The 22,556-nt window shown below is 40.1% G+C and overlaps 2 protein-coding genes across 2 annotated transcripts; both read left to right on the top strand.

Annotated features, from left to right (window-relative positions):
• Window positions 1-830: 830 nt before the first annotated feature.
• On the top strand, window positions 831-6,413 carry ube2na (ubiquitin-conjugating enzyme E2Na). The gene is made up of 4 exons (XM_085281828.1): window positions 831-986; window positions 3,996-4,242; window positions 4,443-4,583; window positions 5,145-6,413. Exons 1-4 carry the CDS (start codon window positions 957-959, stop codon window positions 5,189-5,191), a joined length of 465 nt encoding a protein of 154 aa, XP_085137954.1. The 5' UTR covers window positions 831-956; the 3' UTR covers window positions 5,192-6,413.
• A 2,845-nt stretch (window positions 6,414-9,258) lies between these two features.
• Window positions 9,259-22,531, top strand: nudt4a (nudix (nucleoside diphosphate linked moiety X)-type motif 4a). Its single transcript, XM_085281826.1, has 5 exons — window positions 9,259-9,586; window positions 13,162-13,272; window positions 15,165-15,209; window positions 15,465-15,552; window positions 20,871-22,531. Exons 1-5 carry the CDS (start codon window positions 9,488-9,490, stop codon window positions 21,095-21,097), a joined length of 570 nt encoding a protein of 189 aa, XP_085137952.1. The 5' UTR covers window positions 9,259-9,487; the 3' UTR covers window positions 21,098-22,531.
• The last annotated feature ends 25 nt before the right edge of the window (window positions 22,532-22,556 follow it).

Genomic DNA, 22,556 nt, shown 5'->3' with positions numbered 1-22,556 from the left:
TGATTCTGATTCTGATAAATGTTGGTGCAACATTTACTGGATGGAACTGGATGAATATCTGAACACTCTTCTTGGCAGAATTGGTAGAGTTCATTTAAATTGGTTGGTTTCCTTGAATGGACACAGCTTTTAAATGCAGCCCACAAATTTTTAAGTAGGATTAAGTTTGGGGATTTGGGATGGCCATTTGAGAAGTTTAATGTTAGTATGCGTTATCCATTCCAAAACCGCTTTTGATGTGGATATCAGATCACTGTCAAGAATCACTGAAGAATTTGAAGTTAATCCCCCCTTTTTATTATCACATCTATTTTGTGCAATGTACCAGAACTAATGACAGCGGAACAGCCTTAGGAAATGGTGCTACCACCACCATGCTAGATAGTTAGTACAGTCTCCTTCAGCTTAAAGGCATTACCTTGTGTCATTGTGGCCAAATAGCTAATTGTTTATTTTGTCTGAACATAAAACTTTTCTCTGGAAGCCATTTGGCTTGTCCATATGAGCCACTGCAGATATTGGTCAAGCTCAATTTTGGATGCATAAATATATATCACTATAAATATCACTCATGTCACATAAATCTCATAAATCTGTTTTTTCTTAGTTGAATTTTTTTTAAACTTGCCAGTAACTGTTCGCTTCTTCTTTTTTTTTTCATGTTATGCTATTAAAAATTAAACGTACAGGCCAGTCCACGTTACCCATATTTATTGTTTTCCATTAGGGCTTACCTTAAGAAGACGTTACCTTTACTTGGAATAATATTTTTTAACCATTCGAGAAACATGTTTGCATCGTGAGTGTGTTAGACAAGCAGCTGCTGTGTAAGTCACGTTCACGTCCCTCCATTCACTATCACCGTGACGCAGAGAACCCGGAAGACGTGTGTTTGCTGTCAATGCCAACGACAGAAAGAAGGCACTGAGAGCTAAAAAGCCCGCATTTAAGACAAGATGGCAGGACTGCCCCGCAGGATCATTAAGGTAAAAAGAAAAAAAAATCAGGCCTCAAGCAACAGCATGCCTTTCGTAGTAACGGCAAAAATGCCACAATCACAGCCACAAACTCCTAAACGCTCTGGTGGTGCGCCCGGCGAGCAGTTTTGTGTGCTAACATTAGCATCTCGCTGGCTAACGGGTTGTTTGTTAAAGTAACTTCCGCTTCGTTTCTGCACCCACATACGCCGAGACACGGCGGGTTAAAAATACACCACCGTGCTGTAACGATGGCGGATAAAAGTCCTTACCTTTTCTAAATATACTTGTCTAAATATATTTTTCTGGTGTTCTCAAGTTGCTTGTAGTGCTGTCAGAAAGGCTGGCTAGCTAAAAATGCTAACGCCGGCTAGTTGTTTAGCATTGCTTGTATTTTAATAAAGCCCGACACTGCAAGCCTCGTGCCTTTACTGTATACTGCAATAACTTAAAATCACACACCCGTTTTATTTTTTTTTTCGTTATTTATTTTTATTTTTGGCAACCATTGGGAGTTAAAGGTTAGTAAGGTAATTAAAACGTGTTTTAAAAACTGCACAAATTGGATGAATGAAATCGCTCCCACTGTGGTTACTTCAACAAGGCGAATGACTTTCTGATAACATTATGACTTGCTAATTTACTTAACGAGCTTAATGATTTGTAAAACTGTTGTTAAGTTGACATATTTAAGGCCTTTAGAGTTTCCTTTTCTGTACGCCACCCCAAATCAAAAATCCACACCTGCGTTACACTCAACCTGACGATTTTTTTTTGGGCGAGGGGTCCATGTTTTTAGAACGAGTGTGACTGCTTGTTGTATTTGTTATGTTACGTTTAGGGTCACCGTTCAATGATTAAAATACATTTTCACTCGTTTGCCTTCTTAGCAGGGTAATGTGTCATTTTCCCATTTTTCTGTGTTTTCCTGAGTGTGCATTTTCTCAACCAAGCTTTCCAAATGTAGTTGATTCCTCACTTTTGTTTCCTTCTAGATCTGTTGTTGCAGACACAAGCTTTTTATTAGCACACACATCAATAAAAAGGGGACTTTTTGTGGTTGACTATCCACGTTCGTTACCTTATTATACAGAAATGTGTGCAAAAATAATTGAGTGAATGTTAAAACCAATACAGTACAATTGATTTGGTGGGTTCCAGCCTTTATCTATGCTGGACACTACACCTGGACACGTGTAGTGTCCAGGTGTGTGAGGAAGCAGGCCACAGCACAGACTTGGTGGGAAAAGGTGGAAGGGCTGGGAACAGTACTTGATGGGACGAGCCCTTGAGCCCTGAGAGCGTGTGACTGGGACTGGGAGCCCCTCTACTGTCTGTGTTTTCACTGCATGGTTTTGTCTGTGGGTTATCTGAAACATTTCAGGAATCTCACTCGCAGTTGCATGGAGGAAACGAGTGTAAAAGACGAGTGTGGTGGTTGTTGGAACATTTATTCAATTATATTTTGAATACTGTAAAGTTTGTTTTGTTGGAGTCAGTTGTGCATTTCAAACAGCAAAAGAAGAGACTATCATTTTTAAAACTGAGAAAATAACGAAACAGTTTTGTTCAACTTATTCAACAGTAAATACTTGAGTCCTGTGAAAACCAAGTTTATCCTTACTGCTTCATTGGGAATCAAGAATGCAGATAGCAGCCAGGTGCTGCTAATCAAATGCACATGATTAATTGATTGGCAGGTTTTGCCACTTTGGGGCATTTAGGCACAATCTCACAGGAGTGGGCATCCCAGCAAATTTCCCTCAAGTTCGGATTGTGCAATGCTCAAAGAAACTGCAAAAAAACCCCAAGAGCTAAATCTCCAACTCTGCAGGCCGCTGTTGGAATTTTAAAGTTCTTTAAAACACAGTTAGAAAGAGATTGAACTAGTATGTGTTGTTTGAAAGTGTTTCCAGGAGAAAGTCTCCTCCTAAAAAGAACAAGGCAGCGCCACTTAGGTTTGCAAAGTTGCATGTAAGCCAAACCTTTAAAGATAAATCATGATAACTCAAGGAAATTGAGATGTATTTTGTGTTGAGCTTGCTAACCAGCTGCTTAAAAACGTGCCTTCGTATTATGCAATCAGATCGCAAATTTGCATTTGCGCTTCCTGTCATATTGAGTGCTTCAGCTGTGTTTGGTTGTGTCATTTAAGTAGGGGTCACACATCACGAGCTGCTGGTATCTTATCTTTTGGAGCCTTTTTACACCTTCTGTAAGAACAGTTTTCTTGCACATTTTGCAGAGTGCTTTGTTAGGAGCTGTTAAATTGCCCCCCCCCCCCCCTTTTTTTTTTGACTAAGACTTGTGGGTTGGGGGATCCTTTGGACAGAGGAGACCTAAGTGAACACAACATATCAGCACAAACACCTCATGCCAAATGTCAAGCACAGTGGTGGTAGGGTGATGATTTTGCCTTGTTTTGAAGCCACAGGACTTGGGTACCTTGCTGTCATTGAGTGGACCATGCACTCCTCTGTATATCAATGTATTCTAGAGTCAAATATGAGGCCATCTGACTAGCTCTACGAGATATCACCGGAAACGCCGTTAATGACCCAGAATCAATATATCAGCTGATATGAAAAGATAAATTATTAGTGTCACTTATTCTTAAGAATATTGAAATATATATTACTATTATCGACTTCCAGTGATGTATTTTATAAACTACTTTGCACCTGTATATGAAGACTGCACATTGCCTTTATTCAGCTACAAATGCTGCAGACTGTAGAAGCACAATAAATGGACTTCCAGTCACTCTACTGGCCAGACCATGTAAGGAATGTGTAACGTCTTATTTTATGTTATATTTAGGTTTTTAGAAAATTTCCTGTTGGCACAAATCTGGAACCATATTATCTGAAACCATCATACCTGTGATTGCCCGGTATTATCAGATGTCTTTAATACAACATTCAAAAGCAGTTCCCCAAAATGACCTTTATGGACTTGGTATTCTAATTTATCTAATTCCTTCTCCTTCCTTTGTTTCCGCTTTCTTTATTTTTCCAGGAAACTCAGCGCTTGCTTGCAGAGCCTGTCCCAGGCATCAAGGCAGAGCCAGATGAAGCCAATGCCCGCTACTTTCACGTGGTCATCGCTGGACCTCAGGACTCACCTTTCGAAGGAGGCACATTTAGACTTGAACTCTTTTTACCAGAGGAATATCCCATGGCAGCTCCTAAAGTACGTTTTATGACCAAAATTTATCATCCAAACGTTGACAAGTTGGGAAGAATATGTCTTGACATTTTGAAAGGTAAGCCAGTATTGTAGCTTAAAAATCTATGAGAATATTAATCATGCCTTTCACCATCATATCAGAGACAAAGAATATATTGTCTCTTATTAAAAGTCTCTTCCTAAACAGGATCATTGGTCACTTTTCATGTGTTTTGCCTGTATGCATTTTTTTATTTGACTACACTTGTCTTTGTTTTTATTTTTATTTTTTAATAGATAAATGGTCACCAGCTCTGCAGATTCGTACAGTGCTGCTCTCAATCCAGGCTTTACTAAGTGCACCCAACCCTGACGATCCCCTAGCAAATGATGTTGCAGAGAAGTGGAAGAGCAGTGAAGCTGAAGCCATAGAAACCGGTGAGAGCCATGATCTGGCGTGGTGTAAAGATAAGATTTACCTCATTATTCATGATGTTGTTAGCCAGTTTGATGCTCCTACGTTGTTATGATAATCTTGGTCCACAATCAACATTGCAGTTATGAAGAAGTTAGCAAATGCTTTTTAAAAACTATCACAGGCAAACCACCATGACTAACCAAATTTAGGTAACAGCAATCCTGATTTGATAATAAAGTTATTATAGTCTCGAAATTAAAGATTATTAAAGAGAACACTTGAAATGCTTACCATTCGTTATCAAAGAGAGTTTTATATAAGCTGTGACCTTTTTTTTTCTTTCCCCCCTCCCCACATTGCAATGTTATGACATCACAACAATGTGATTGGGCAGTTGTGATGTTGATCCTTGACTAAAATTATGGCATGATGATGATAATGCAGGAGCATTACCCATAATCGTGCCACTTCATCTCTGTATATAAACAAGTCACTTATATCACACACAATTAATATGGAATATTTTTCTTTTAAGTTATGTTTTCCTTTAAAATTGATGTATTTTTTATTTTACTTTGCAGCCAAGACATGGACCAGGCTTTATGCTGGAAACAAAAATGAAGTGTAAAGCAGCCTCTTGGAGACAGAAGTGGAAGCAAATTGTATGAACACAACTCATGTGCTGCCAAGACCACCTCCTGCTTTATTTGCATTTAAAGGACACCATCTTTTAGTGTATATACATGTCAGATTTTCTTATATATGTATACACACTAAAAGTACACACACAAAATATATATATATATATACTGCTGACATTTGGTGATTTAAATGCACACTAGAAATTACGAGCTGTCTTTGTCCTGACTCACTACTATTCAAATGCATGGGCAGAGGTTTTAGATCTACTCATCTAGCTTTCTTTGTCCACTGAGGGGAAAAGGTGTCTTGCATCACACGTTTTTTTTTTTCCAGGGGGGAGGGGGCACAATTTTGGAGCAGGGGAATAAGCTGAGTTAGAGACTGGCTTAGATGTGGATAACATGATATGCTTTTTATGTTTCTTTTAACTTTGTTTTATCGTGTTGCTGTTCATTAAAAGCAGCTAACTCTACTAGCCCACTGTTTTTGTAGGCGCTCGCCTGGAGAAGGTTTAGTCCTGTGTAGGTTTGCCCAGTAGGACGCATAAACAATCATCGCTGTGCTGCTTCTTCGAGTCAATCTGGATTTGTTAAATATAAACTGAGATGACTGAGAACCAAACTGAGCCTGCCACTGTCACATTAACTTTTCCAGCCACTCTCAGTGTGGACTTGGATGTACAGTACTTTTGTGGATGGCATGAGAGTGTGTGTGGTGGGTTCAGTGGACATTGTGGACCTTTCTTTAGTTTTAGCACATACAGTATGTGTTGTTACCATATCTTGTCTTTTACATGTGAATCTTTTCTTGCTGTTAGCATACTAACTGCTCTTGTTTTTCGGCCCCTTACGTCATCAGTTTAATTCTGCAAAACTCTGTGGTTTACCTGCTCTCACTGGCATTTATTTCAAAAAGCAGTGCGGTTACATTTGAACAGTCAGTTGATGAAAGCGGGAACTGGGGTGTTGTGATTGGTGTGTGAGAAGAGATGCTGCATTGTGGAGGAGATCACACCAAAAGTACAATGAAGGCTTTGACTCTTGACTGTTGTGACTGGGCTTTGGCTGTAAAGTCTGTATTCATTTCACTTTGTGTAAATTCATTCTTTGTTAATCTGAAGGTGAAATGTTTTCCTGCTCTCAGAATGATATGAAACAGTCCAACTACAAACTTTTATGTTCTGTAAATAAATTCTGTTGATTAATAAATACCTGACTGTGATTCTTAATAGGACATGTGGTACATTGTGTCCAAGTTGGTTTGTAATTTGTACACACACAGTTACGGACAGTTCACCGTTCAAGGGGGACGGGGGTGGAGTCTAACCCTATATATCTATCATAAGGCGAAAAGCCATTACAGGGCAAACGGGGAGAGACAGATTATAGACCCAACTTCCTCTTTACATTTTAGGAAAATGGAAAAACAATGCAGTGATTTATAGAAATGTGCAAACACAAATGGAGGCAGGCATACCAGCAATGTGCTGACTAACACAAAGACAGTAACTGCTTTATATATCTGCAAAATGCAGCCTTTCATTATCTTTAGCGGCATGTTGCGTACTTCTTAGGTCAACAAAAACAATCCAGGGTGTTTTTATACTTCTTCCAATCTGTAATAAAAGGACTGGAACCATAGTAACACTTTGGGATGTTAAATATTTATACGACAAAAAAGGTAACTGGAATCCAAGTGAAATGAAAAATTGCAAACTTAAGAGCGAGTTTTATCAGCCACCACTTTTTTGTTTTTTTTTGAGCTGGTATTAGATATTTGTCACTAGAATGGCATTCATACTTACCAGATAATACTTAGTATTGGAACTGCTTTCAATGCATGATGGCAATCTTTTTTTCAGTACTCTACAGTACTGGGCAAATGTCTTGGGCCTTCTCTCATTTCTTTTTAGTTTGCTAGGAAAGTGGGAAATTTATTGGATAATGCAAACGTACATGTAAATACAGTACATAAGGCAAAAACTGAGTTTGTACAATTCTAAAAAGCTCGACTGAATATTTGATCTGACCACCTTTATTCTTCAACACAGCCTGAACTCTCTCAGGAACCTTTCTTGTATTTTCTTTAAGTAGTCTTCAGGAATAGTTCTCCAGGCTTCTTAAAGGACACGCAGAGCTTTGCTTTGAATGCTGGTTGTTTTTTGTTCTTGTCTCTGTTAAGATGATTCCACGCAGTAATGTTGAAGTCTGGCAAACCAAACCGTGACTGAAGATGTTCAATGTAGGTTTTTTTTGTCATGTATGCTTTTAATGTATTGGCAGTATGTTTTGGATCATTGTCATGGCAAAAATGAAGCTCCTGACAATCATGGCAGATCTTTCCAGATGGTATTGCATGGATAAAAATCTGCATTCACGATTCCATCATTTTGACAAGATCCTGAACACCACTAAACTGAAATGGAGCCCCAAACCATGACAGAACCTCTGTCGTGTTTTGCAGAAAGCTGTAAGCACTGTTGTACCTCTCTCATCACCACCTCTGAAGACAGTTTGAACCCGAAATTTCACATTAGGATTCATCCCTCCGTCAAACCTGTTGCCACTGCTTTACGGTCCTGTGTAATTTGGGATGCCTCAGCCTTTTCTCCCTCTTTCTCTTCCTTAAAGATTTGTTGACAGCCACCTCTCCACTAAGACCATTTCAGTGAACATTAATGGATCAACGAAAAGTCAAATTGGATCTGTCCAGTTCTATTTCAGGTCTTTGCTGGATTTTTTTTCCCTAAATCTTAAAATGCTTGAATAATGATCGCTTAGTGTTATGTGGCTCAAGAAACAAAAACATTCTTCTGAAAGTGGCCAGGTACAAGAACTGGACTGAAAAGGAGTTACATAGCAGCCAATGTCCAAAGAAAATCAGAAGGAATTGTATGCTCATCTTGCAGTTGTGGCAAAATATATTGCACAATAAGACCTTAAAATGCATTATTATTGATTTTTAAAACCATGCAGAAACCCTGCTACTCAAGTTCACTACAAGAAGATCTTAATATTAACATTTATTTGCTAGTTTAGTCCACACAAAATCAAATTCATGACGTTCTTATAGCTGTTACTGGCATTATTCAGAATTCCAGTCAGGGTTAAAAGCAGTAATTTCAAACTACAGAAAATCATGGTGCCTAAAATCTTCAGTGATTGCCACTTGCCACATGGATGTGGCTTGGATCTCTGTATTGCGAGTTGTTTCATCTGACCTGGAAAACTTCAGCTGCCACACTGTACTCCTGATTTTTAATACCTGTGTTTGCAAAACATGGTTCAGTTCTTAACTTTTCACAAACCCTTTTAATCCTTGTGTGAGTCAGTGCAACTTTGGATGTATGTTAGGCTCATTCATAATAATCAAGACTATTTGTTTAGCTTAAGCGCTTTCAAACAGAAACGGCTGCCAGTTATCATTGGTTCTGATTTGGACAGTCACTAATAATACAAACACCCCAACCTTTTTTTTCCCTCTTTTTTCTTTAAACACATTGCTTCCTCAAGTGAATACAGGTAAATAAGGACTGCCTACTTCCACTAGAGGGCACCCCAAGCTTTGAAAGTTTTACGCAAGCCTGCATTTTTTAGTTTTGTTCGTTTAAAGGGAAAATTTGACTATCTCAAGAATCAAGACGCAACAGGTAAGCGTTTTACTCACGTGCTCGTGCAATAAATAAATAAATCACAATGAATAAAATCATCTGTGTGCCATTAAGCCTTTAAAAAATAATTGACCTTTTCTGTGTTATTTGTGACATGAAATGTTTGGATCTGTTCGGTTTTCTGCATTAAAAATGAGTCAGTGCACTTATTATCGTGGGCATTAACACGCTCTTCAAGTCCATCCTGGCTGGATTTGGAGAGTTTTAACAGCAACTCCATCTCGCAGCTCAGTCACCTTTTCTCTTCCATAAAGGAGACTCGTTTCTGTTCGGCCTGTGCGTCGCAGTGATAAACACGGATGTAAGGTGGGGACTGACGGGCTTGTTGCTGCGCAGCTCTCAGGTCAGCTGGTCGCAGCTCAGCCACCACAGCGTGATGTGAGCCAGTCTGCGTGTTGACAGCGGCACTAAAGCAGCAGAGCACAACACCAGATGCAGCCTGACGCGCGCTCGGAGCGCAGGAATGAATGGACCAGCTGCATGGTTTGTCTGGAAGTGTCTGAAGAAGCCAAGCTGCGATATTGTTGGATATTACTGAAAGCACTTTAATCAGCGACTGGTTGAAGCCCGATTTCCCAACACTTCCCTGCCTCCGGAAAAAAAGGCCTCTATATGATGAAGTTTAAGCCCAACCAGACCAGGACGTACGACGTCGAAGGGTTCAAGAGGAGAGCGGCGTGTCTGTGTTTCAAAAACGAAACAGAGGACGAGGTAAGCTGTGAAGTTAAACCATTTGTAGGAGGAGAGGGCTTTTATTAACACGCTCTATTTTTGACACAGTCCCAAATTAACCGCTGTGCCTGACAGTACAGCAGCCTGCTTTATCGCGCGTCTGGCTGACTTTCAGTGTGTGGGGAGCGCGTTCACGTGGCTCGTCTTTAATTGAGGTGCTGGGCAGAGGTGAAGGTTGGAGGGGGGCAAATATTTGACCTGTTACAGGGTGTGTGGCTGCAGCTGGCACTCAACAGGAGATCATCGTTTTTCACGTTCTTGCCAAGAAGGACATCCAGATTGCTCATAAAATCGTCCCAGTTATCTCTAACGCAGAGCAGTCTCTGCATATATTTCACAGCTATGGGCCCATAAACACCTCCTGTCATAAATAAAGTAGTGCAGAGTTTGTTTTCCAACACATCAGCTGATGCGGTTTTACTAAATCTAATTTTGCTGAGATACCTGCTACTCCTGAGGCCAGTTGGTTCTACTTTTTGATTCAAATGATGACGCAACCATAAAGCAAATGTTCTCAGCCATTTTACTCACGTGAAAGAAATGTTTGTCTTTAAATTAGAGAGCTGAATATGAGGTTTTAACGTGTTACGTGTAATCAGTCGCCTATTATTTTGTCATTCGTGGAAATGTGTAAGTATACAGCACGTGTACGTAGTGATGTATGTCATATAACAAGCACAGACATTGACTGAAACACAAATTATTATTCAGTGATGCGCCAGTTTGGATAAGAAACTTTTAAGTTTGTTAATATTACCGTTGTTTTGTGCTGGGTCTAAATGTGTCTGCCTAGTGACGCAGACTAACTCTGGGCCACATGTGATATGATGAGTAGGGGGCTGAGTGGCTGTTACAGTGTGCTAAACTCCAAGTGACCCATGAGTTGCAATTTATAGAAACAAGGTACAGCCACTTGCTACTCCCTGACAGATTTCCTTTCCTGCTCCTTGTGCCTGGGCCCCTACCAGGGGCGCCTCCAGAATTTTTTCATAGGGGTAGCCGTATGGAGGTCACCAAAAATATTGGGGTGGCACACTACAGAATTTCCAGTTTTATTTTGCTGTTTTCAAATATAGGTTACTTGAAAAATATGGCTGGCAAAGAGAGAAAGAAAAGAATTATATGCCTAGTTAGTTTCCTGCTTTTATAGTTGAGATAACTGAAAATGGGTACATATAAAAACCAAACAAGAGTTGGAAATCCATAATAATCTGTTTTAAGTGACTGACTTAAAGCCCCAACCATCGCTTTAGTGAAACAGCAGAGCTGAGCAGAAGCAGCTTATCACTTATCAGAATGGAGTTGACTTTTAAATTGAAATTTGTATATACATTTTTATTGGATAGAGGTACAGTGGGGAGATGCACCAGTTATCTGTCCGGGGACATCCCCCCACCCCCACTCAGTGGCACCTGATGTATGGTTTCACAACATATTGATACGTCATATATTTATTCATTTACTTATTTTTACATGTCCACAGCTATGTAACCACACATTTCTGTGGAAAAGTCTTGATCCGTAACTGATTTCCTTATATTATATTCCACAAAGCCTGCCTTGTCTTGAGAAAAAGTTCTCCAGGCTTTCTGAAGGTCTGTCAAAGTTTTTATTTTGACCGGTTGCATCTGGTATTGATTATTGTAATTGTATCCACACAGGCTTCCCTCTAGAGTTCAGCTGGTCCAAAATACTGCTCCTCTTGTCATTACCCGAACCCTTTCCACAGAACATATCACTCCTGTCTTTCAACAGTTTCCCTGGTTTCCCTTTAATCACATTAATTTTAAGTTTCTGCTTCCTACTTGAAAAGGTGCCTATAGATAAAATGTATTCTTATTATTATTTGCTGATAAATTGTTATTTTTAGACACCAATGTAAGTATTTTACAAGCAGTGAATCCTTAATTAAGGCATTTACTGAGACAAAGGTTGCCTTTTAAATTTAGCTTCTTTTGAAAGGCATTAACACATCGTTCAGCCCGTAGAGTTTGGCCGGACTGGGATCAGACTGTAAAGATGTCGGGGTTCTGCCCACTTCAAACGCTTCCTCACTTTCCCCCGATCGTGTTTGGTGCCTGTCGGGGTCATTAACCTCCTCTCCTAAGCTCTTTGTTTTGATACAGAGAGGTAACTGCTGATCTGGTGGTTTTTGGAAAGCCTGTTGTCTGGGTGCGAGTAGCTGTGTCTGTACAAGTGCCTACGTGCTTCACATGCCGTTTGTGTGAAATTGCGCATGCATGTGTACGTTGTGTGGATTTGTGTCACTGAGGCAACTTGCGGTGTTTCTACAGTCCCCTGGACCCTGCGCGGATTCGTTTAAGATGAGATGTGTCACCTGGAATACAAAACCAGCTAAAATAATTGGCCTTCCTCTTTGTGGCTTAATGTGAGTAGCCATAGAAAGTAGAAGCCATGATGTGGAGTAAACACATACATTTGATTTTAACTAAGATTTTGGCAATGCCATGGCTAAATAAATTAGCTCACTGAGCAGAGTAAATGCGTAGAGAGATGTGTCTGCTGTGGAAGAGTATGAACTTGGACATTGAAGTGACTTTTACCTTAATAACTTAGTATTTTATTCACTCATAGATATGGACAGAGTTGCACTGTTAAAAATAAATCACATGGTTTCTAGAGAGTTTGTAAATAAAGGAGCAGAGTGAGAAAGTGTTACACTCATATACACTGGGTATATATCACCCATATATATTGGGTGATAAATGACATTAAGCATTTATTACCCAAAGAGATCAGCTTTGATGATATGAAGATGTTACCATTAGGCGCTTCACAAAGTTGCTTCCATTTTGGAGCGTGAGCAGAAAGATCTTACAGAAGGGAAACCTCTGCTGTGACAGCTGTGTTTAATGTGGAAAGGGTTTATTCGACTGGCGTTTTTAACACAGGTGAGTGTTAGCCTGACTGGAGAGTGAGTTGGTTGCCCAGTGTTAAGGTTTCAGAAGGCAGTCCTACATGAACTCAATGTGGGTCAGTGATGCTGGACTGGGTTTAAGGTCAAGTAACTTCGTCATCAAAACATCAAACTGCATTGGCTGGATGGCAGTTAAAAATAGTGTGCAGCTTTAGGATATTTCTTTGGGTTAGAACGTTGATTTGTACTTCTTCAAACGCAGTGGGATTAAATATAACATTTGATGTTGGTACTACTCAAAACGCTAAAGCTGGCCGTACTGTTAATAGATTCCAGATTATGAATTATCTTTCATTAAATCCACTGACAACTAAAAACAGGCCGATACATGAATCATTACATTAGTTGTTCTCATTCGTCTATTTAAATTATGTGCCAAAGACTGTGACACGCAGATCAGCATCATTCGCACAGCGCTCATGTTGCATTAAGTAAATGAAGTGAATGACTGGAATGATATGCGAGATGTTCGACATGCGTCTGCTGAATGACGAGCAGTTCGTTTGGCCACCGCGTCCGTGCTGACGGACGCTGAACTCGGGCATGCTGTTGCTGTGCTTTTTGCACCCCAACCTCAGTAGCAGAGGCCTGACGGAGGGCTCTCTCTCCTTGGCAGGTGCTGTTGGTGAGCAGCAGTCGCCATCCAGACCAGTGGATCGTGCCAGGAGGGGGAATGGAGCCTGATGAGGAGCCCTGTGGAGCTGCTGTCAGGGAGGTGTATGAAGAGGTGAATTGATTGTTCATTAATTAAACCCATAAAGACGTTTCTATTGTTTGCATGCATTGTTGGTTAAAGCCTAGGATCTATACAGTACTGCGCAAAGTGATGAACGACACCCCATTTCTTTATATTTTGCAATGAAAATAGGAAATAGGTGCAGTGACTTATTGAAACGTATGTGGGAATACGTGTTTTTGTTGAAGGACATTTAAAGCTCATCTTGGATGTTGACTGCCGTTCATACCGTTCTCTGTCAAGATGATCTTACACTGCTTTAATAATGTTGAAGTCCGGGCTCTGAGGGGGCAAATCCATGACTGATGGAATTTCATTGTTTGTTTTCATATCCAGGTATGATTTTACTGCACTGGCAGTATGTTTGGGTTCATTTTCATGTCATGTATTACATGGTGAATCTACCATGTTAAACAGATTGCCACTAACTGCTGTAGATACATTTTTTTAGGTGTAAAAAAGGCTGTTTTGTATTTTTCAAGCTGTGCTATCATTTTTCATAAACTAAAGAAATGCATACAAATGATTTTGTTTTTGCAAAAGGACACGAAGTGGCTAAAGATACAATTAAAAATGGGATCTTTGCTAAGTTGCCTGCTATTTGCCTTTTCTATGCTTGAATTATTCACAGGTTTGCCTTAACAAAACCAAAAACTTTCATATGAAAATTATGAGGTACAAGAAGCTGACTTAAAATGAGTAAAAAAGCAACTAATGTCCAAACAAACAAACAAAGAATCCTTTGAATAAAGCCTGGAGAACTATTGGTCAAAACCACTTTTTAGTACTTGGGAATCAAAATGTAAAGAAATGAGAGGTGGCTCCAGACTTTTCCATAATCACCTCTCACGGAGACAGTGTTATTTTTCATGCAGAGCACAATATAAAAAGCAGCATTCCGAAGTTTCCTTGAGATTAGTAACCATTTTTGGCTCCATTAATACTGGAAGTGACACAAAGTTACCATAGTGTTAAAAAGTAATAAGTATAGGGAATTTTATCAGTTGTCAGCTGATAATGTTTATTGGTTTTCCAAGGAATTATCTCATTATTTAAGTGGAAGATAAATAAAAAAAATCATGACATTTCATGACTTTGAACACTGGGGGGCTAATTTCCATCTCAGTATCATATATTCTGATTGCAATGTATGCATCATGGGCTCAAAGGACAGACACATTAAACTGAAAGTGAAATCAGTAAATCTTTGTCAGAAGTGTCATCGCTGTTCACAGTACAAGTCGCTCCTGTTGTTCTACCAGCCAAAAATCCAGAACAGAAGTAGAAATATGTGGCAAGGATGCATGGATAGCCAGCTTATCATGCTGTGGTTTAAGAAAGGAGGCTGCTGGTGGCTGGCCAGATTGTTCACAGCAAAGTGAGCTGTGAGCTTCTGACATGGATAGCAGTGTGCTGACAGCTTTGAAGTATGGCAGTGACATTTAGGAAGGGGTTCCAGTTGCCCACATCCTGCGCCTCACGGAGCTGACGCAGATCAGGATAAAGGCGATTCAAAGCGGATTGAGCCTCATTTGTTAATTTTTATTTGTGCATAAATTTGTAAAGCCTTGTAGGCCGTTGTGTGCATTTTAGTGTGCTTTTTTAAAGAAGTCTGGAAGACATTACAGCAATGACCGGGATGTCTGTTATGGTTTGATACTGTAAATGATAGCTGTGTCCTAACTGTGTACTATACTTGAGCTAAGCCCCCTGTCTCGTGTTTCTGTCATTTAGACTATGTTTATGTCTACCTGGGATCATATATGACGCGAATCCAAGTGATCTCGCTGCACAGTGTGTTGAAAGGACAGTTTCACCTGAATATTTTAGATTATGACTTGTGGACAATCACTTTTAATAATGACTCTGATTTATGTGTGCAGGCTGGTGTAAAGGGAAAGCTCGGCAGACTGCTTGGGATATTCGAGGTATGTTATGAAAAATTGTAATTTGTAATCATGTCGCGATACATAGTGCTGTATAAAATCATCCTACTGCCGCACCTAGCGTTTTTGTATGTCTGTGGTCAGACAATCAACTTGTTTAGTTCATGGAGTTTCTATAAAAGAAATGGTACGGCTAATCACAGTTTTTGCCTTTTTTAATGAAGGCTTTGCACGCACTGCGTTGGTGGTTTGTCAGAAAAACATAAATTCATTTTCTCTTCATGTAAACCTTTGCAGCACAATCAAGACAGAAAGCACAGGACTTATGTCTACACCCTCGTGGTGACGGAGATGCTGGAAGACTGGGAAGACTCTGTGAACATTGGTATGCCTCTGTGTCCCTCTTTGTCTTATTATAGTATCTTATTCTAGCAGCCAAGGGGAAAAGAGTGAAAAATATTCCTGTGGTAACAAGATTTTTGAGGGGTTTTTTTGTGTTCTCCTTTTTACGGGCATCCCTCATATGCATGTTTTTTGAGATCCTGTGGTTTATTAAAAAAAACAAAAAAACAAAAGCAAGCAAAAGGTTTTAGCAACTTTTTGCATTACATGTTCTATTTCAGGGTTGAGTTTCAGGGCTTTCAGTCTCTTAGTTCAAGATCTTGGCTTAAGATCGTGCATTGGCAAGGTTTTTTTTTTTGTTTTTTTTTGTTTTTTACCAGAATCACTTGCTCACATTAAACATGCCTCAACTAAGTGCTTAGGTTACACATTTTGATTCGCATAAATGTGAAAGGGATTATAAACTCATACATAGCATTAGTCTTCAGATAATCTACTGCCTTTGAAGGTGGCACACATAAGATGACTCCATAAGCAGAATGAAGAGGAACAAAACACAACGAGGAATGTGTAACAGCTCCACTGATTCATTTGATCTAAATCAGGGATGGCAAACTCATTTTACACCGAGGGCCACATACAGCTTTGATCTGGAATGGGGCGGAAGACTGAAACCCCTACTTCCAATCCACTTAAGGAAGTTTAACTACAATTTAAATCCCTCAGATGTCTTAATACTAAAAAAGAAGTGCAATTTCAAAAGTTTGTCGTTTAGAAAGAACTGAGATGAAGAAATGTTTCTGTTACTGTGGACCCATTGTAAAAAAACAAAACAGAAATTTCTATTGTAGATAAAAACAGGTACTTTTCGATTAATTATCTTTTACTTTGGTGTAATATGAATGGCATGGGAGCAGGTCTTTTTCAGTAGGAAATAAAGTAAAGCAGATAATAGTCCACAGTTGAAGCCATCCTTCACATTTTCCAAAACCATCAAGTGGGCTGGATTGAAATCCTTACCCGGCCGATTCTGGCTCCCGGGCATTCGGTTTGACACCCCTGATCTAAAATTCTTAACAGAACAATTGGACAATTGAACATGTCTGCCCATGTGTCTGTTTTATGGAAAACATGAATAACAGATTCATGAACTGAGTAGCAGTTTCCCAGATTATGTCTTTCACAATGGCTGTATTGTCTTTTTGCCTCTTCCTTCATCCTGTGTTGGCTGATTGTCAAAATAAAATGACATGCAACTGTGCTCATAACTTTCCGCAGTGCAGTTCAACACTTCATTTAGCTGTAGATTTTATTTTTATTTTTTCACAAATTCAGCCTGAATTGTAAATAAACTGGTTTAAATTGATTTATATTAGCATACCTGTTCAACTGCTCATTAATGCTCATCTAATCAACCAATCAGATGGCAGCAACCAAGTGCATTTAGGCACGTGGGCATGGTCAGGATGACCTGCTGAAGTTCAAACCGAGCATCAGAATAGGGAGCTAACGTGATTTTTTTTTTAATGTATCGTGGTTGTTGGTGTCAGGTGGATCTGAGTATTTCAGAAGCTGCTGATCTGCTGGGATTGTTCCACACAGCCATCTCTAGACTTTACAGCTAAAAAGTGGCACTCAGCCAGTCAGCTAAGAACAGAAAAGGCTACAATTCACTCAGGTTCACCAAAAGTAGACAACATGAGATTGGAAAAACATCTGGTCTGATGAGTCTTAATTTCTGCGGGCAGCAGGGTCAAAATTTGACATGAACGCCTTGAAAGCACTGATCCATTCTACCTTGTGTCAGCAGTTCAAGCTGCTGCTGGTGGTGTAAATGTGTGGGAGCTATTTCCTCATCACGTTTACCCCTTGATACCAACTGAGCATCGTTTGAATCAATGCCACAAAGGGTTTAGGCAGTTCTGAAGACAAAGGGGGTCCAGCCTGGTACTAGCCTGGTGTGACTGATAAAGTTGCTGGTGGGTGTATGTTGTGATTACATGTAGGTCAGACATTAAGTATGCTCGAATGGAGATCTCTAATATAGCAAGCGGTTCGTTACACGTCGCCAATATCTATGTTGACTTTAAGTTAACATAGAATGTTTTTCTAAACTGTAACGCATATAAGGTGGATGTACATGTTTAGATATGTTTTCATGGATGTTTTCACTGTCTGATATTTTAAATGGAATACCATTTCCCGGGATTGAGTAACTTGTAAACTATTTCTAACTGGACTGGAAAATGTGGTTGTGGCCGTTTACTCCCTTCACCCACAGAAGTAAGAGTTCAGCCTGTTCATAAGGGGGAGGAGTGTTTGCTGTGCCCAGCTGTTTTCCAGTTATCATCACTGACCACAGCAGCCCCCCTTACTTGTCCTCTTTTGCCCTACACGAGGGTTGCGACTGAACAGACAGGGTTTACTACTACAGGTTGAATTGACTCCCTCGCCTCCTTAAATGCTGGTAGTGGTGGCACTCTTCAGGGTGCCAACATGAAGTGAAGGCATCCTCCTCCTCATTATCACACCAGGCTCCAGTTATCACAGAGCATGGCAAATCCCTTTAGCAAAGTGCTAGAATTGAATGGGAGGAGATGAGTTTGAATAAAGTATAAATAACTTCCAGCTGTCGCTTTGCTGGACAGATCATTTTTATGGAAGATACTTTTTTTAGGGTTTAGGGCTGTCTGAAGTATGCCCATGTCCACACCGACACCCACTGGTGCCATGACATGCACAGTTTATTTTTGTGTGTGGTGAATAAAATGATCCTTTTGTCATCCTTTCATTCAGCAGTCTCACTCAGCGCTTATTCAGGCTCTCTGTGACAAATTATACAATGTTTGCTTAATGGTGGCATGCCCTTTGGAGCATTTTAAATACAATTAACACACAGTGTGGTTTGCTTTGTGGATATTAGTATCCAAAATTTGTTCAAGAAGTCTTTGCTAAGTTTAAAAATACTATTATATTTCTATGTTTGCACCTATGGACTGGGTCCAGTCTGAGTCTCCTTCATTTTCAATCTCATGCATTTTGAGCACTACCTGACCCTAATCATCTAAACACTGAGTCTTTGCAGTACGCACACTCCTTTCCTTAATCTTTGCCACAGCTAGTTCCTGCTAACTCTGCCTTGTTTGTATGTTGGATACTTTGCCCTTTCCTGTTTTCTGCCTTGTGCCTTTTTTGGATTTGTTTGTTACGCTTATTTCCTGTGTACGACCCATAGTGCTCAAATCAAGAGCTTCATTATGGGCCTTTTATCTTTTTTTTTCTTTCTGATTTGCACCTCATCTTCTCCACTGTGCAAGTTATTTTCACTGTATTGCCCTAAGAAATGTTTTAGTTGCTTAAATGCATTTGAAGGACACGGAAGAGAGGAGGTTTGTCTGAGGAGCAATTATCTAGGATTCACCGGTGTATCATTGTGTATCTTTCTCTGAAGAGTTTTTACCTGCTACCAGTTAAACTTCTGGGGTATTGATCTGGTCAGTTAAGTAAATGGATTCTTCAAAGCGCTCTATACAACATGCCACATTCACCCATACACATCCATTCTCACAAGCACTTTCTCTATACTTAGTGCTTTCTAACTACATTCACACTTCGATGGATGCATCGGAGAGCAACTTGAGGTTAGTATCTTGCCCAAGGATACTTGGCATGCAGACTTGGAGGAGCCAGGGATCGAACCACCAACCTTCCGATCAGTAGGTGCTCTACCTCCTGAGCTACAGCCACTCTGCTGCTTTGGTGTTATTGAAATTAATAACTAGAGGTAAACTAGAGGGGCAACAATGAGACAACTAACAAAACAGGAATGATCCACATTCTTTCCCTCCATTGGCTAGGGTCAGTATCACTACCGGCAGCATGCGGTGATGCCTGGACTCGGACTCTACAGAAGTTTCCCATGTAGTCCAAATCTCCTAGAGGGAGATCCCATCAGCAGGACCAGTATCTGTTCCTTTATGAACAGGATGGAGCTTTACCTGACTTCCAGCAGGTGACTGGTGTAAATACCTTTGACTAAACAATCAGAAACAGACTTCAACATTGTCTAGTGGACCCTGCGCTCACTGCCTGCCATTGTGGAGCCCAACTGGCATTTACAAGAATTGGCTGGTCCACCAGGTCTGCAGAAGCTGTGGAGAGCGTTATGCTACCTTTAACATTGTTTAACATGATTGATTTAGTGGTGGGTTAGTGAAAGTGTGGAGAGGCTTATCCATGGAGGGACACACAGAGCTCTATGGGGTAGGCAACAGCACCCTGACCATTAGATATCGGGATTATATTCATTGTCAAACCCAATGCTGGTGCAGCGGGTCAGGGTTCCTCATGGTGTAATAGTAAGAGTATGCAGGCAGTTCCTGGTGGACGAAGGAACATGTTACTGGGCCCCATGCTTGTCTGACCTAAATCCACTCGAACACTTGTGGGACATTATGTTTCAGTCCATCCGATGCTGCCAGGTTGCATCTCAGACTGTGCAGGAGCTCAGTGATGTGCTGGTCCAACTTGTGAGAAGATCCCCCTGGACACCATCTGTTGTGCACACATTATCAGGCATGCATACAAGCATGTGGGGGCCATACAAATTACGGAGTTCTATTTTGAGTTGCTGCAGTGACATTTCGGGAAAATAGACTAGCATGCTGTAGAATCTTTTCACTTTGATGTGGGGGTGTCTTGAATTGAGCCCTCTGTACGTTGATAATTTTCATTTCCATCAAACGATATGGCATGCTTTCGTTCCTAACACATTACCCAGTCCATATCAGTATAGATGTGCGGCATGATTTTTTTTTTCTCTGATGTGTTTTCAGAGTGTTCTTTAATATTTTTTAAAAGTATATAGCTCACCAAGATCATAACATGATATCAACTGCCTTAAAATGACAGTTGTGAAACAAAGATGTGTCATTTTGCTAACAGCCTGTTGCCTCATCTCTCTCCTCAACTTTCTTCCTCTCCTCCTGTGATCACATTTCTGATGGGAGGGACCAAGATGCAAGGAGATGAGGAAAGGAATCGAGGATGTGCCAACTGAGAAATGAGCAGAAGGGATGGACGAGCTTATGGTTTCCTGTGACCTAATATCTGAAATGTTGTAATCATATGCTGAGAAATGTTTTGTTTCTTGTTCCTTGTTTAGATTACCTTAATCAAGACCTTATTGTGATCTTTTACGAATATTTATCAATATCATATTAGCAGTTATGCATCTATCAGGATGGACGTGTTACGGACTTAAAACAATTTCCCACACATTGTATTGAAGTGTCATTAAGCACAACACTGATTGTGTGAGCCACATGCAAACAATTCAACTTTACTTGAATCTCTTCACAGGAAGGAAGAGGAAGTGGTTCAAGGTCGATGAAGCCATAAGGGTGCTGCAGAGCCACAAGCCTGTCCATGCAGAGTACCTACACAGACTTAAGGGCACCTGTAATCCCACCTGCACTCCCATGTGTGGCCCAGCTAACGGCAATGGCCTGAGCTCCCACATGACAGATGATGACGCACCCCACTATGTTGTTTGCTCCACACACTGCTCAGACCTAGTCAGCAGATAGGAGCCATAATGGCAGAGAGCAGGTCTTCTGAGAGGAAATGAATTTTCAGCTGAACTTCTTGAGACTGATTTGAAGTGACACTGAAAAAGGTTTTTCAAATGTATTTAAGACTTTTTTTAATGTATTATTATTTTTTTAATTCCTGTAAAGCATTTCCTTTTCAACTTTAGGCAGACTGCAGTGCACTGATTATGCAATATAAAGGCCTGTTTAGTCTTAGATGTTGTATATTTGACTGGCGGCACACACTGTGTGCTGGTGATTTCCTGGAGGCGGTATGGGGAAGTGTTGGCTCCTGGAGGAAGCCTTATTCCCACAGTGACTCAGTGCCAAACAATGTGCAAGATGTTTGAAAAAGAGTAGCTGCAAGTCTATGGATGGACTTTACAAACTGCTACCTTGGGAAGTTTGTAAGGAATTCTGCTAAATTCTGCAGCAAGCGTGGACAGCATTGTTATTACTTCCTCAGCGCACACAGTATCATCTCTAAGCACTAGTGACACTGAACAAGCCTTAAATCATGTGTGTATATATTTGAATGCTGTCAATGTGAGTGAAAACTGAGTAAATTAGAGAAAAACTTCTATATAGTGAACTGAATCAAACATGAAATGGCACATATCCTCAGAAAAACTATAATCTAGTGCATTATAGCAAATGTTTTATATAGTGTATCTGCAGAGATGCCTTAGAAGAGTCTGACAAATGCTGCACAAAGTCTCCCATTAAGTGCCTTCATAAACACAAAGTAAATGAACAGAACAAATCAAGCCTTATACATGCTGTCAAAACAACCCAGTTTTTGGAAGCTGGGCTCCATAGGACATTAAGAAAAATGTGGGTTTGCTTTTACGACAGAGGGTGCACAGTGACTGAATTTATGTTCCGCTGGGAAACATGGACCGAAAAGTATGACAGGAATTATGGTCGCCTGATTCTATTTGATGCTTTGCTTTAAACTTTAATCCAGTTTCTTCACAAGTTAATATTATTGTTTTTATTTATTGTTAGTCTTAGTGTTTGGACTATACCATTAATACCAGGCTGTAGACTACTCCCCCTGGTGGCAATGGTACAGTCCAACCACAAGCACAAAGCATAGAAATGGAAAATTAAGTATGCAAAGAAGGAAAAAAACTGAAGCAAACCCCCAAACGTGCACAGTTAAAAATCAAACTGAGAGTCGTTTATTTTTGGAGAAATAAACTGTGGATCGTGGAAATCCGTTTCTTTATGTGATTATTTTTTGATGGTGCTTGCTTCAAAGCGTTGTATTGTGCATGGAAGTCCTTTAACACCTAGGGGAAAAAAGCTCAAATATGGTCATAATTCAACTTCCTAGGCTACCATTGGCAGGAAAGCCCATCTAACATCTTTCCTCATTGTCCATGTGTGACTGGGGTATTCTATTGTGTGCAAAATATTTAAATAAACACCGTTTAAAGATAATTACTATTGT

This window comes from Mchenga conophoros, linkage group LG7 (assembly GCF_057382185.1).
Source record: "Mchenga conophoros isolate Kocher_MC1m ecotype Shallow Benthic linkage group LG7, M_conophoros_male_GT1.1, whole genome shotgun sequence".
Classification (NCBI taxonomy): domain Eukaryota; kingdom Metazoa; phylum Chordata; class Actinopteri; order Cichliformes; family Cichlidae; genus Mchenga; species Mchenga conophoros.
Note: the sequence above shows the minus strand (reverse complement) of the source record. Positions and strands in the feature narration are given on the sequence as shown.